This window comes from Dendropsophus ebraccatus, chromosome 4 (genome assembly GCF_027789765.1).
Source record: "Dendropsophus ebraccatus isolate aDenEbr1 chromosome 4, aDenEbr1.pat, whole genome shotgun sequence".
NCBI lineage: Eukaryota > Metazoa > Chordata > Amphibia > Anura > Hylidae > Dendropsophus > Dendropsophus ebraccatus.
The window spans coordinates 56,828,680-56,844,711 of NC_091457.1; the positions used below are offsets into that span (position 1 = coordinate 56,828,680).

The 16,032-nt window shown below is 46.9% G+C and overlaps 1 protein-coding gene across 1 annotated transcript in view; it reads left to right on the plus strand.

The window, feature by feature from the left end:
• The first annotated feature begins 1,298 nt into the window (after positions 1 to 1,298).
• SLC7A6 (solute carrier family 7 member 6) overlaps positions 1,299 to 16,032 on the plus strand; it is a 37,773-nt gene continuing 23,039 nt past the window's right edge. The window contains exons 1-2 of the mRNA XM_069965906.1: positions 1,299 to 1,555; positions 15,262 to 15,797. Coding sequence (XP_069822007.1) covers positions 15,290 to 15,797 — 508 coding nt within the window. The 5' untranslated portion in view covers positions 1,299 to 1,555; positions 15,262 to 15,289. The remainder of the gene's footprint in view (positions 1,556 to 15,261; positions 15,798 to 16,032) is intronic.

Sequence of the window (16,032 nt, forward strand, 5' to 3'; positions counted from 1 at the left end):
CACTGAAAAGCGGAGTCGGGAATGTCGGAAGACCTGCTGCGCTGAGCAGGTAACGTATGCTCGCGGTGGGGGCGACCGGAGCGGCAGCAGCGGGGCGACGGGAGTGGCGGGGGCGACCAGAGCGGCGGCGGCGTGGCGACGGGTGAGGCTGGGGGGTGGCGATCGGAGTGGCGGCGGCGGGGGGCCGACCGGGGCGGCGGTGGCGATCGAGCCGGCGCAGGGGGCTGCGGATGAGCGGGGGGCCGGGCTGCGAGCGGCCGGACTATCGCGCGACGACTGTTTACACGGAACGATCAGCGGATTTTTTTCGAACGACGATTTGATGACATGTTGAAAGATCAAAACGAACGATTTCTCGTTCGTCGTTTGATCGTTCGCTGTGTTTACACGTACGATTATCGTTCGAATTCAATCGTTATTGCGCAAATTCGCACGATAGTCGTTACGTGTAAACGCAGCATTACATTTATATATGCATTAGGCTGGCACACCCTCTCTGTCCTTCCTCCCCACCCTCCTCATCATTAGGAATGCTCCAGGCAGATTGCTTCCTATTCCCCACCCCAGGACAGATCTTGGATTAAAAGCAGCTATCCGAAGGTACAAATGGTTTGGGGGGGACAGATTGTGGGTACAGAGTCGCTTTAAGGTAGGTTTGTGGATTCTGACTCCCCTTTTGAGGTCACTGAGGTAAATTTGCCCGCTGTCGATTTTAAATTCACCTCACAGATTTCCTTCCCCAGCGTCTGGTTGGGATGGTTGCTGCTACTGTAAATGGATATTTGATGTGGTAAATCTGCAGCCAGTCTGCCACTGAGCCTGCCTATAGTGATCAAGTCCTTGGCCTGTCAGGCTGAGGCCATCATGCTGGGTCACAGTAAGGTCACTGAATGGGGCCCTATTGTTTCACCCACGTGACTACAACCTGACAGTCACAAGAAGAACTTCTTGACTAGCTTCCCTGTGGCTGTGGGGTCATGGTCACTCGTGGGGCACAAGGCCATCCTCTTTCATAGCTGTCACACCAGCCAAAAGTCACCCGCAGAATAAAAGTAACATATAGTTTTTATTGCAAAGTCAATGCTGTTACAACAACCCCCAAAATATAAAAAGCAGCCGTGTCACGTGTCGTATCCACTGCCTCCCTCCTAGGCTGGACATGCTTATGGAGACAGCTCTGCTTTGTATACATAGCGTGCCCATTTGCAGCTATTGCAGAACTACAACTCCCATCATGCCTTGGCCGCATAGTAGTTTGGCAGGGGCCGGAGAGCTATGGAGCGATGTACAGTCCTCACCTTCCCTGGGTGGCATCAATTAAGCTCTAGGTCATGTGATGCGGGGCGGGGCTTCCACAGCAAGGAGAAAGAGGAGGACAGCAGCAGGAGAACAGAGGAGACTGGGGAAGCCGGGCGGACAGGAGAGGGTTAAGCTGTCCAGGGCAGGAGAAGCCGCCGGGGACGGGCAGGGAGCGCTCCGGGGACAGTGCAGGGAGAGCCGGACACTCAGCATCCTCCCTGCCAGCATCACACACGGCACAGCCTGTAATGTGAAGGTAAGACGCAGTAACTGCAGTGTGTATTGTGGCAGAGCTCACCCTGTCCTGCTGCACAGCTCACTACGTGTCCCAGGATGCAATACAACAATGCACCTTCCTATAGAAAGGTTAGAGCGCTGCCGCACTGTGTGTATGGGGACGTGTGCGGGGGGCTCTGCCTGCTCTATGGGAGTTTATCTGCAGGAAGCAGCTGTTAGGAGAACAAAGCTGAAGTGGATCAACAGCCCGGAGAAGGTGAGAGGAGGGGGGAGGGCAGGGTCTCTGTGGCCTGGGTGATGGAAGGCTTCTCCTCCGCCACTTGTTTATCCCATGCTGGGATTGCAAAATTCTGCAGCAACTAGCATGCTGGAATAGAAGCCACATGCTTCCAGGGAGAGCTGGCCCAGCTGCCATGGAGCAAACCAGCTCCTATGTTACCGCCAGTCATCTCTGAGCTTGGGATGGATTGGATGGGAGCAGTATGTGTATAGTAATCCAGGGCCAACTTACAGATCATAAGGGATCAGGACTCTCCGGACGTGGCCCAGGCTACAGAAACTGCCCTTTACTCATAGGCAATCACTTAAAGGGGAAGTTTCGCCAGGTATAAAAACTTGACACCGAATGGAGCAGCACCTCTAAAGCTTCAGGATCAAATAGCATTTCCTATATAAGTTTCCCAGAGCCCAGGGATTGGGTAGGTGGATGATAATGGGGTCAGCACTGAATGCCCTCTGTAAGTTACTATTAGATCAATTTGTAAAGGGGTTGGCTGAGAGTTTTAGAAAACTGGTGAAGAGCTGGAACCGGCATGAAAGTAAAACAGACCCATTAACCATAAACACTTAAAGGGAACCAATCAGGCTGATATGGTTCTGTGAACTGCTGTATACAGCTCCTGCAGCAGCCATGGCACGTTGCGGCTGCAGCAGTAGCTGTATACTCAAGAAAAAGAAGGACTTCAATCCCGCCTGTATCTAGTCACCGCTCTCTGCCTGTCAGCATGCTCGGAGGGGATGGATGACAGGCAGAGAGCGGTGACTAGATACAGGCGGGAAGCCGCCCAGATGACTACTTCCCTGCCACTGCTTGTCACATGCCCGGGGGATTAAAGTCTTTTTTTCGGGTATACAACTCCTGCTGCAGCCGCGGCCGGTAAGTGCCACAGCTTTTGCAGGAGCTGTATACAGCAGTTCAGGGAACCATATCAGCCCGATTCGGCTGATCGGTTCCCTTTAAACATTACTTAAAGCGTAACTGCCATGTTTTTTTTTTTATTGCAGAAATCAGTAGTATAAGCGATTTTAAGAAACTCTGTAATAGGTTTCATCAGCCAAAAAAGCCTCCTTCTGTACTCAAGAAGCAACTCCCAGCCTCCCCCCCCTGACTTCTTATCTGTGCGTTATCAGGCAAACACGTCTTCATTACAGAGAAGCCAGTGAAGACGGGCTCTGCTCTCTCCATTGTAAGCCTATGAAGGGGGGAGGGGCCGAGGGAGATGAGGGAGCAGGAAGAGGTGACATGAAGGTCATCTGTTTGTAGACTGTCTGGGCACCTAAAACGCTAAATTCAGGTGTCAGAAAGGTCAGTGCTTATCTATGAACTTACTGAGAGAAGATTGCAGGGTGTTGTGCTTTGCAAGACTGCTCCGTGCTTAGTCACTCCTAACAGCCCCTCCCCTCTCCATAGCCACATAATGGAGACAGAAATCCTGCTTCATTTGATGTGAGGGGGGAGGCTGGGAGATTGCTTTTTCACTACAGAAGGAAACTCTTTTAGTACATAAAACCTATTACAAAGTTACTTAAAATCGCTTGAACTGTTGATATTTAATGGTTTAAAAAAAATGGCCCTGAAATGACAGTTACGCTTTAAGAGTAAATCTTCAGTTTCCCCCTGTACTACCTCTTTAAAGGGAATCTGCCACTAGGTTTTTGCCACCTTAAAGGAGGGCAGCATAAACTAGTGACAGAAATGCTGAACAGATTGGTATATGACTTACATAATTTTGTTCAGCTGTTCTCCTTATATGCAGGAGAATAGAATTCTTACCACACCCCTCACCCACCCTCCAACTGCTGATTGACAGCTAACTGCTTATACACAGCATGGATAGATAACTGCCAATCAGCAGCTGGTGGGCTGAGTTTTCTGCTTATCCAGGACCAGTGGTGTAGCTACCATAGAGGCAGGGTAGACAGCTGCAATGCATGAGGAGTGCCTGGGAAGGTACAGGAATAAGAGCCGCTTATCTACTGCAGTGTGAAAGTGACCCAAAGTTTACTGACATGCTGCAACACAAAAAATGGTTAAAAAGCACAAGTCAAGAAGATCTCTGCTTGACTGCTCTGACAACCCCTTACCTCTGTTTTTCAGAGTTCCTGCAGAGGTCAGGTGTTATCAGTGCCTGAGCAGTGAAGCAGACATCTCCTTGTCGTGTGCTTTATAACCCTTTTTTGTGTTGCAGCATGTAAGTGAACATTGGATCACCTACACACTGCAGTACATAAGGGGTTAAGCAGAAGCTGGTCCACTCCTGCACCTATGTATTTAACCATAAGGGCTCCTAATGGGCCCTTTATAGTTAAATACAGTGGACTGACAGAGCAAGCAACCATTGTCTCTCTGCTCTGTCAGTCGCTTTTGTAGATGCAGGCCACAAGAGATTTTATTTTTCGGCCACATCACTGAGCCTGTATAAATGCAGTACTTTGTGTTGTGTGTGTGGTTCGTACAGTTTTTTTTTTGCCATAGGGCCCCATGAATCCTTGCTATGCCCCTGTCCAGGACTACTAGGCAAGTGCACATAATGGAAAGGACTACTTATTGTCCGTGTTATTCGGGAGGATATCTCTGAATCAGCTGCACAGAACAATCTGTTTAAGCAAGTCTGGCTGCAGATTCACGCAGCTTAAGGCTATGTTCACAATACGTAAGTTTCCGGCTGTAGCGCGTTCTGTGAATAAGCGGCCGGAGACTTACGTAGTTTGCGTACAATGGAAACTATACGATGTACGGCTGCACAGTTCACACTACGTACGAACTTACGCCCGGATCCGTATAACGCGGCGCCGTAAAAAATGAACCAGACCATTGTTTCAGGACGAAAATGCCGTAACTTACGCTCGTAGCGTAACATGCGGTCCCGTACGTAGTGGCGATTTCTTCATTTTAACACTTTTCTTTGCCGATCCAAAAGGTTCTGTGGGGTGTCCGGGGCTAGGCGAAGATTTCCAAGTAAAAGACCGCTGTAGGGCGCTCGGGAAGCGTAAGTAGACTACGGGCTTAAGTTCGCGGTCCGTACGTAGTCGGCCGCAACTTGCGTAAATCCCCGGCCGGAGTTTAACACGTATATGTCCGGCCGCGAAAATATGCGGCCGGACATATACGTAGTGTGAACATAGCCTAATGGTGGTTTTACACGGAGCGATAATTCGCCCGATCGCACGATTAACGATTTTGAATGAACAATGTTTTTTTCATAACGATCAGCGTTTACACGGAACGATACATCGTACGGAAAAATCGTTTTGTGATCACTTAAGCCTATCTCATACATAGGTGAAATCGTTTGAAAGAATGTTTACATGGAACGATCTGCGAATTTTTTGCGAACGATCAACGACGATTTGAGAAGTTGTTGAAAGATCAAAATGAACGATTTGTCGCTTGATCGTTCGCTGCGTTTACACGTACGATTATCGTTCGAATTCGACCGTTATTGTGCAAATTCGAACAATAAATAGTTCTGTGTAAAACCACCATTAATCATGGGCAGTATCAAATCCCAGCAGGCTACCTAATGGTGCGTTTACACAGACAGACTTATCTGACAGATTTTAAAAGCCAAAGCCAGGAATGGACTATAAACAAAGAACAGGTCATAAAGGAAAGATTGAAATCTCTCCTCTTTTCAAATCCATTCCTGGCTTTGGCTTAAAAAATCTGTCAGATAAATCTTTCTGTGTAAACGCACTATTAGACAGGCGATATCAGAGAAAAGGGTCAGGTGTGCTGCATTTTTGCTGGCCGTCCCTTTTCAGGATATTTATGAGCAGTGTATAATGGTGCGTTTACACAGATTTATCTGGCATATTTTTTTTTTTAAGCCACAGCCAGGAGCAGACTATAAACAGGGAACGGGTCATAAAGGAAAGACTAAGATTTCTCCTCTTCTCAAATCCATTCCTGGCTTTGGCTTCCAAAATCTGTCGGATAAATTTCCATAATTACATGTCTATACCACAGGATCTTTACTTATGTCACTGCACCTTGGGAGACTAAGCTCATATGTACTAATGCTGCTGTGGATTTTACACAGCCATGTGATTGCACCCTAATATAAGGGGTTAAGCAGAAAATAGTCTGCTCCTGCACCTATGTACTAATGCTGCTGTGGAAAGCTACAGTACGAAGCACCAGTACTGTTTTACAGCTGAGAAATAAATCAGCACACTGTATAAAAGGTTTAAAAAAAAAAAAACCTACTGGATCCGCAGCGAAAGTGCCATTTATCCCCATGAGAGCACATACTAGCTGCGGATCCGGTAGGTGTGAAGGCACCATTAGGGTGCGATCACACGTACAGGATCTGCAGCAGATTTGTTGGCACAGATTTGAAGTTGCAGATTCACAGCAAATCTGCAGGTTGAAATCAGCTGCTGCAGATCCTGTAGGTGTTGAACTCACCCTTTAGGGTTCAAACCCACTTGGCGGGTCTGCAGCGAGTCCCCTTGCTGCGTATTTGCAGCGAGACTCGCTGCAGATCCCGGCCCTATACTTTTAATGGCAGACAAACACGCAGCAGGGATGTACATCCCTGCTGCGAGTTTGTCTGCAGCCCACCCCATTAACTCCGCCGGAGCTGATACTTAGGGTACAAACACACACACCGTATATGCAGCGTATTTACTGCTGCGATACGCAGCAGATTAGATCTAAATAACTAAACACAGCATCAAATCTGCACCATCAAATCTGCTGCGTATCTGCTGCATATACGGTGTGTGTGTTTGTACCCTTAACCTGATTCCGGCTCCGGCGGTTCCCGATGTCTTCGGCAAGCCGGAGCGGGGACCAGGTGAAGTATATGCTCCAGCCAGCCGCCCGCAGCCCCTATAACACCTCCCGCAGCCCCGTCCGTCCGATCGTTTCCCCCCCCCCCCCCCGCAGCACCGATCGCTTGCACGCCCCCCCCCCCCCATTCACCCCCCTGCAGCGCCGGGGGCTCGATCGCCCCCCGGCAGCACCGGGCGGCCGGGGCTGCAGGGGGGCGATTGGGGGGGCGTGCGAGCGATCGGTGCTGCGGGGGGGGGCGATTGGGGGGGGGGGCGTGCGATCGGTGCTGCGGGGGGGGGGGCGATTGGGTGGCCGGGGCTGCGGGAGGTGTTAAAGGGGCTGCGGGCGGCTGGCTGGAGCATATACTTCACCTGGTCCCCTCTCCGGCTTGCTGAAGACATCGGGAACCGCCGGAGCCGGGATCAGGTGAAGTATCAGCTCCGGCGGGGTTAATGGGGTGGGCTGCAGACAAACTTGCAGCAGGGATGTACATCCCTGCTGCGTGTTTGTCTGCCATTAAAAGTATAGGGCCGGGATCTGCAGCGAGTCTCGCTGCAAATACGCAGCAAGGGGACTCGCTGCAGACCCGCCAAGTGGGTTTGAACCCTTAGGGTACGTTCACACTTACCGGATCAGCTGCGGATCTGCAGCAGATTTCATTTAAATAACTGAACACTGCATCAAATCTGCACCATCAAATCTGCTGCAGATCTGCGGCGGATCCTGTAGGTGTGAACGCACCCTCAAGGAGTTTCCGTATCTGCTCATCCTTGGTGTATGTAGGGATTATAGACTAGTCTGTCCGGTCCCATTCCACAGCAGAGCTCCTGTTGCACAGGTGTTCCTGCTGGCTATGATAGACAGGTGGTGTACAGCTACAGATTGCTCAGGGTGTTAGTGCAGCAGGATTTACATGTCCATCTCCTGTCCTGATCTCTGTAGATGCTGTTGTATATTGTAGTTTCTATGGAAGACTCACACACAGCAGATTTTTTGTTTTGCATATGAAGGTCTGTTCCATTTATCTAAATAGGGTTGCTTAAGAAATGTTTGCAACAAAGTCTGTGAATCCAGCATATAAGGGAAGGTATATGGGTCTAAACTGTTCTGAGACCTATAGATTTCCTAATCCCCCTTGTACCTGCATTGTTTTGATAACCTGCCGTCCTTGAAAACCACCTGCCCTTAGGTTCCATTTACACAGAAAGATTATTTGACAGATTATCTGCCAAAGATTTTAAGCCAAAGCCAGAAAGACTATAAACAGAGATCAGGTATAAAGGAAAGCCAGAGATTTCTCCTCTTTTCAAATCCATTCCTGGCTTTGGATTCAAATCTTTGGCAGATAATCTGGCAGATAATCTTTCTGTGTAAATGCAACATAATGCTAAGTTTACACGGAGCGATTATCGGGTGAATTTTCGCGATAACGATGGAATTCAAACGATAATCGTACGTGTAACCGTGGCGAACGATCGAAAATCGTTCATTTTGATCTTTTAACATGTTCATAAATTGTTGTTCGTAGTTCGCAAAAAATTTGCCGATCGTTCCGTGTAAACAGTCTTCGTGCGATAGTCCGGCAGCCCCGCCCGCCGCTCGCAGCCCGGCCCCTCCCTTATCCGCAGCCCCCTGCGGCGGCTCGATCCGGCGTCCTGCTCTCCCGTCCGGCCAATTAGTGTGTTGCCCAGCCGCAGCCACTGATTGGCCGGGGCGGGAGAGCAGGACGCCGGACCCGTGCAGCAAGGACAGGTAATGTATGCTTACAGCGGGGGAGACGGCCGAGAGCAGAAGGGGTTAAGGGCGGCAGCAAGTATGTAGTGTATGGGAACTGCCAGGACCTGCCAGGCATGCAGCGAGATGTGAATATACCCTAAGGCATCCACTTAGGTGGGTCACACAAGCTCTGATCAACTGCAGTCTCCTAATAATACTGGCAGTTGGTCTTCATTGAACATGTTAGCAAGGGGCATTGTGGGAAAATGTGTACTGCTGCGTGGCAACAGCAGAGTCACATTGCAAAGATGAAACAATAAGGTTTCCATGATCGCAGTGCAGTAAACTGTATTTTACTATTTGTACGTCTTTGCATGTGGTAGACATCTGATTGTCGCACGAAGCAAAATTGATAAAACCTGTTTATATGCATGGACTCCTAAGACTTAGCAGTAGGCATGATGTTGTACTAGTTTTGTCAGCAGTGTCGCTTTAGGGGCCATTCACACTACGGAATCTGTGCGGGAGTTCATGCCGCAGACTCCCCTGGAAGTTCCGCCTGTCCCATTCAGTCAACAACATGTCTTAACCGAACTCCGCCATATGCCCAAAGAATTGACATAACATTGATGTGTTGAAATGTTCTTTTCTTTTCAGTCTGCCACAGTGCTCTCTGCTGACATCTCTGGCCAAGACAGGAACTGTCCAGAGCAGGAGAGGTTTTCTATGGGGATTCAGAGAAAACCGAGACAACAGTTCCTGTCTCGGCCAGAGATGTCCGCAGAGAGCACTGTGTCTGACTGAAGAGAAAACATTTCCTGCAGGACATGCAGCAGCTAAGAGGTATGGGAAGACTTGAGATTTTTAAATAGAAGTAAGTTACAAATCTATATAACTTTGGGGGGGGGGGGGGGGGGACTTCGCTTGTAAATTCCTCCTGTTTTACTTGGTGTAGTTGCAAGGGCCCTTAGAGTCCTTTTCTGCAGGTCAGTAATCAGGCCTTCAGCCAGTAATGGTTCAGTGTAAATGGCCCAGCCATCAACCAATGATGGAACAAGTGGTTGTTCACCAGGTGATGTCATCAACTGTAAGCCTAAAATTCTGTGATTTGCAGGAAAATTGCAAGTGTTTCCTCCCGACTTTCAAAATGCAATTAAAATGGGGTTTGCCACAAAAAAACCTTTCCATATATCATATAAACTGACTAAGCAGGCATCTAAGTCTTTACGTGACCAATACGGATGTATAATGTAAGTCTATGGTGCTGTTCTGCTCACATTGACACAGATCGGGGACACAGGTGCACAGGAGTGCGTGTCTCTCCCCATTGTTTCTTGTGTGACCTGTCGTTTCCCCCCCCCCCCCCCCCCTTTTTGTGTGATAGGTACACTAAAAACAGCCTGAAGGGTTGTGCAGACATGCTTCCCTGTCTGATGATGGATATGGAAGAATGTAATTGCCCTTTGAACAATGAGGTTGCTGGGCAATTATTGTGCATTGAACAGTTGCCTTGGCAAATGAGCATTCACTTCTCTCCAATGGGTGGTACAGTGTCACTGGACAGTACCATTAAAATAATGTATTAGCTAGGTTCATTTTGTGTTTTTGCTGTTCCTTTAACATATATGGGTAAAGGAAAAAAACGAATCATAAAACAAATGCTATTGTATGCTATACTGCAGAATCTGTTTTCCATTGACTTATATTATAATTTTATTTTTTTTAAAGCAACATACACAAAGAGGTGGTTGACATTGTTTGTTTTTCTGATTTTAAAATTAAATCTATGGAAACAGTAAAAATGCAGTGTGAACCTAGCCTTAGTTAACACCATGTCAGATTCTTCAGACGCAACTTGCATATCACAGCAAGCTGTCATTCCTGCCATGACAGTGCTTATTGAGACTCTGTATAGTCTGTTGTAATATAAAGCAGGGATTTACATTTAGCTATGGAATGAAGATCTATAGACATGGCAATATCTAAAATAGACAAGACCTTTTACTTTTAAATTCTTTTTTTACGCCTTTTTTTTTTTTTTTTTTCAAGATCTACAGAGAAACATAAGGGTTAAACGACAGAAGGAGTGCCATACCCAGAGCATTCTGCGGTTTGAAAACGACTGACCCCAAAGACAGAGCAACAAAAAAAATGCATTCAAAACCATCATGAAAAATACCTTAGTAAAAACGTTTTTATTTAGCTTAACACTATGGGCCACATGTATCATCCGGCGAACGGATGATTTTCGGCGGAAAGTGCCGATTTGCGTATTTATTTATACGCAAATTGCCGATCTGCGAATAAAATATTCGCAAATCGGCATTTTCTGCCGAGTACGCCAGGGGGGCGTGTAGCGGGCGGAACGGAGGGCGCGGACTCGGAGTCCGCGCGATTTACCATCCGCTCCGCCCAAATGTACGCCGAAAACCTACTCCAGTCCTCAGCTGGCGTAGGTTTTCGGCGGTGTGCACCGGCGCGCACGGGATTTATGTAGAGGCAGTCCGCCTCTACATAAATCCCCGTAGCGCTGGAGCTGCGGGGGCATTTATAAGTCCGCTGTAAAAAACGCCGGACTTAATAAATGCCCCCCTAAGTGTATAAACCTTCCCGAGGCTACTTTTATGCAGCAGGGTTCTGTTGGTGTTTTGTATGCCTATATGTAAGCCAAAACTAGACGTAGGTCTCAGTTACATAACGGTACAGAGCTTTCTGTCAGTTTTTCAGTTTGTTCCACTCCTAGGTTTGGCTTACAAATACTGACTAAAACCCAGACTCGAGTACTGCTATATGAAAGTGGTCTGTGGGTGCTGATGTACTACCTGTTCTTGCAAAAATGGCAATAAAAATGCCAAAACTGGCACATGTATTATTATATTTTTTTTTTGGCATAAAAACACTGCAGCCAGATTTTAATCGAGATTTAATAGGAAAATATGTAACACCATACGCATTTTTTAGTGTGTTTGTATGCTTGGTGTTTCTGCTCTTTGGCAGCTTTGTAAAATTTCAGCATTCGGAGTGTTTGCCAGTTTCATCTTTTCTTCCATAGGCTTCTATGGGGGGGGGGGGGGAATCTACATATACTGTATATACATATTGGCGTTCCCACCGCCAGTTGTTAAGTAGAGATCTTAGAATCGCCTGACTTGTATGCTAATATACACTAAAATTAAAAAAAATTACCCCAAGGCTCCTGAGCTGGCTGCTGATCCAGTGTGAAATTCTAAAGCCTGGAGAGGGGAACCTGGAAAGGGGGGCCAGGAGCTGGGGCAGGCTGACTGGGTGATGTCGGGGGGTTGGCAGAGGCGACGGACAGACTAGTGATGCAGAGGGCCATGGGCGCTTGCAGCCTAGAGAAAGGTGTCAGGAGCTGCTGCAGGCCGGCGGAGGAGTCACCACCGGGGGGTAGAGGGAGCTGCCGTCTGCAAGGTGAGCGGTGTGGGGTTGGTAGTGCAGGGGATTATCGTCATTATGATGGGAATCCCCGCTCTGCGTTCCATGCAGCAGAGAGAGAGAGAGAGGCAGGAGCGGGCGGCTGTTTAAACTTGTCGCGCCACTCCTGCTTCTTTTGGCTGTGGGGAACACCCTGTAAAGAAGCGGGGATTCGCTCTAAACGGTTGTTCCCTGCAGCTGAGAGAAGCAGGAGTGTAGTGTGACAAATTTAAACAGCTACCCGGTCCTGCCTCTCTCTGCTGCAGGGAACACCCATTTAGAGCTGGGATTTCTATCATTATGAAGGGAATCTCCGCTCCTTTACAGTAAGTAGTGGTGCAATATGCACCGCTACTTGCTGCTAGTTTTTACACTCTGTGGGCCGGGTGCTTTGCACCTCACCCATAGAGTGGAGAAGACATTTACAGCTCTGTTCACGAACTGCTCTGTTCTGGAACAGCCTTCCAGAACCAATTGTGTTCGAGAACGGAGGTACCACTGTATAGACTGGATTCACACTGCAGTATTTGGGCCAGTATTTTGCATCACTTATTTGTAAGCCAAAGTCAGGAGTAAGTTCAAAACAGGAAAAGTTTTTTTTTTTTAATTTTGTAGTTTCTATTTCTAAATTTGGCCAAATACTGCCAGTTAAAACCAGGCTTAGCTGTGCACATTGGTAGGCCATTGTTTCTGTGGCAGTGATGCAACATCTTCTACCATGGCTGTACACACAGGTCACATACACTGGGATGGCACAGGAAACATAACCATGAACCTTGAACACTGTGGCACCTTGAACACAATTCGCCTGTGTCTGCATAACCAACCTCAAGGAACCCCACCTTTTTGTAACAATATATCACCTTGTGTATTAGTAAGGGGCTTCAGTCCTGTTCTCCTCACAGGAGATGTTTTCCAGAAACCATTAAAGACCACCTCTCGCACACTGGAGCATTGGGATAGGGGGGTAACAAGCTGATCACTGGGGGTCTGACTGCCAGAAGCCCCATTGATACCTAGAATGGCAAGTATCCTTCAGTGTATGGAGCATTTGCCATAACAAGCTGAGATGGTTCTCCCCTTTTACGTACGGTACAGTAACACCCGTATATAAGGGTTATGGTATTAAACCTTATCTGTTTATTGTTGTCACCGCACATTCTGCTACCCCATGACTCGAGGGATTAACGCCTGAGGCCACCTAATGAGCCGACACATGTATGATGCATAACATTGATAAGACAGTTTATACCGGTGTTTGTCTTTAACAGCTGGTAAACGTTTTATAATCCATTGGCCGTCTGAGTTTAGAGCCCGTTTCTGTACACAGGTTTCTCTGTACCTCCTCGTGATTCCATCTGTTTAGCATTACCTTATTTGTTTACAGTTGTAATAGTTCTAACATTTTATTGCTTCATTGGCCACATGCCACAGAGCAGCGAGCTGTCAGATGTTCCTTTGGCACTTACATCAACATGTTTTACATTTTCTGCTTTCACTTCGATTCGCGTCCATGCCCATAACAAAATACAATATTCTGTGTTAGCAGCCCAGAAAGCCAGGTCGGATTTATACATCCACTATACTCATGGAGATAAATGGTAAAATACTGCAGCTATTAGAATATAGTAATTTACTAGGAAGGTTAGAGTATGTTCACACTGAGGTTTTTTTATGCACATCACATGCCAAAAAATGTGTTTTGTGTGTGCTGCAATTCCCACTTTGTATATTGTGAGTACTCCTTTCTAATACACTAGAGCAGACGTCTCAAACTCTGGCTGTGCAGGCATGATGGTAATTGTAGTTTTAAAACAGCTGGAGGGCCTGAGTTTGACATCCCTGCACTAGAGGGACTTGTCCCTTTAAAGGAGAAATCAGGCAAAAATTTTTTATTAAAGTAATGTATTGCCCCCCCAAAAGTTATATAAAATAAAGTGCTTTTTCCCTGCACTTACTACTACATTAAGGCTTCACTTCCTGGATAAAATGGTGATGTCACTACCTGACTCCCAGAGCTGTGCGGGCTGTGGCTGCTGGAGAGGATGATGGCAGGGGGACACTGAGGGACACAGGGCACTGGAGGGACACTGAGCATCCCCCTGCCATCATCCTCTCCATCAGCCACAGCCCGCACAGCTCTGGGAGTCAGGTCGTGACATCACAATTTAATCCAGGAAGTAAAGCCTTGATGCAGTAGTAAGTGCAGGGAAAAAAGCACTTTATAAGCATTTCCCGTAATAAGTGTATATTAGGGATTTATAAAACTTTTGGGGGGCAATACAATAGTTAAAGTGACTCCTTACCCACAATCTGACCCCCCCCCCCCCCCCCCCAACCAATTGTACCTTTGGATAGCTGCTTTTAATCCAAGATCTGTCCTGTGGTCCGTTCAGCAGGTGATGCAGTTATTGTCCTAAAAAACACTTTTTAAACTGGCAGCCCTGTGCTTATATTGTGTAGGAATGCTCCAAGCAGATCGTCTCCTATTCACACAGCTGACGAATACTGAACTTGGGCTGGATTGTTAAGACCTGTGCAATGTTCAGTGTGGAGAAAATGTTCCAGTGGCATTCCTAATGATGAGGAGGGTGGGGAGGAGGGACAGAGTAGTGGTGCAAAGTTAGGGCACATAACAATAACTGCATCACCTGCTGAACGGACCCCATGACAGATCTTGGATTAAAAGCAGCTATCTGATGGTAAAAGCAGTTTTGGGGGGTCAGATTGTGGGTACAGAGTCTCTTTTAAATCATTTTAAGTGTATTGCTTTGGCATGCATATCAGCAATGCAGGATGCAGATTAAATGGGACTATTGAAATGGGACAAATATCTGTCCAAAAGTGCAATTTGTAGTGTATCTGCCCCTCTTGCTGGTACAGTAATCTGCAATTGTCAGTCCAATGTGATCTTCTAAAATGGGTCTTTCCATCTGGTCAACACCTGTACCTATGCCCCATTAAGGCCCACATACAGAGACCTCTTATCTACTGTATTGATGGGGTCTAGAAAATCCCCACTGGTGCTTATTTGTTACTTTCTGAAACACTGAATACATGGGATTAATGTCTACTAATGTATGCCTTGGAAGTTCTTAGAGTACATTAATAATCAAATGTATAAACCAGAGGGCTCATTCACTCTCAAGGCTAATATGAATGTGCAGTATTGATTGCTTTTTACAACCTTTATTTTTCATTGCACGGATCCAACATACTGAAGTGTGACTGCGTGCTTAGAAAGCAGAGATTCAGGATACCTGATGTAGAATTTCCTGTCCGTTTAGTACAATTAAGAAGTCTCCTGCTTGTTTAATCCAAACTAATCCAGTGTAACAGCAAAATCCTTGAGCAGTTTTCGAGGCAGCTGTGGTGCTCACGATGGGGGGTTATTACTGATTTCATACTTTTAGTAATCTCTCTGATTTGTTTAGGATTAATCCTCAGGGGGGAAATGAACCTACTGAACCATCATCTCCGGTTTGTCTTAACTCTGCTTTTTTTTTTTCTTCTAGTGGGACCACAGCACTCTACATCTTCATCATGGAAGAGACGGAGAGCCAGGCTGTACCTCTTACTTCCTCCAGCTCCGGAGATGCTCCAGACAAGTCCACTACAGGCTCCGAGAGTCCAAAGGATGTCATGCAACTCAAGAAAGAAATCTCCCTTTTAAATGGAGTCTGCCTTATTGTGGGCAACATGATTGGCTCAGGGATCTTTGTGTCTCCTAAGGGAGTCCTCATTTACTCAGCATCATATGGGCTATCCCTAGTCCTGTGGACATTAGGTGGCATCTTCTCAGTGATTGGTGCCCTGTGCTATGCAGAACTCGGTACCACCATTCCTAAATCAGGAGGCAGCTATGCATACATCCTGGAGGCTTTTGGGGGTTTTGTTGCCTTCATCAGACTCTGGACCTCACTGCTTATTATTGAACCCACCAGCCAAGCAGTGATCGCCATCACTTTTGCAAACTACCTGGTACAACCCATGTTCCCCACATGTGAACCTCCCTACGTTGCATCTCGTCTCATTGCTGCTGCTTGTGTTTGTATGTATTATATTGAACTGTTCATAAAGAAGAATTTTTTAAATGTTGTAAACTTAGCTGATATTGATCATTCGGCATTATAGGTGTAACATTACATGTTGTCTCCTGTTAGCCCCGATAAAATGACTATTGCGTCTTAGCATCAAATACTGTATAGAATATGGTAAAATTGTTTTAAGCCCATAACTCTTACATGTTAACCAAAAATCTAAAGGAGTGTGGGAAATTACTGCAT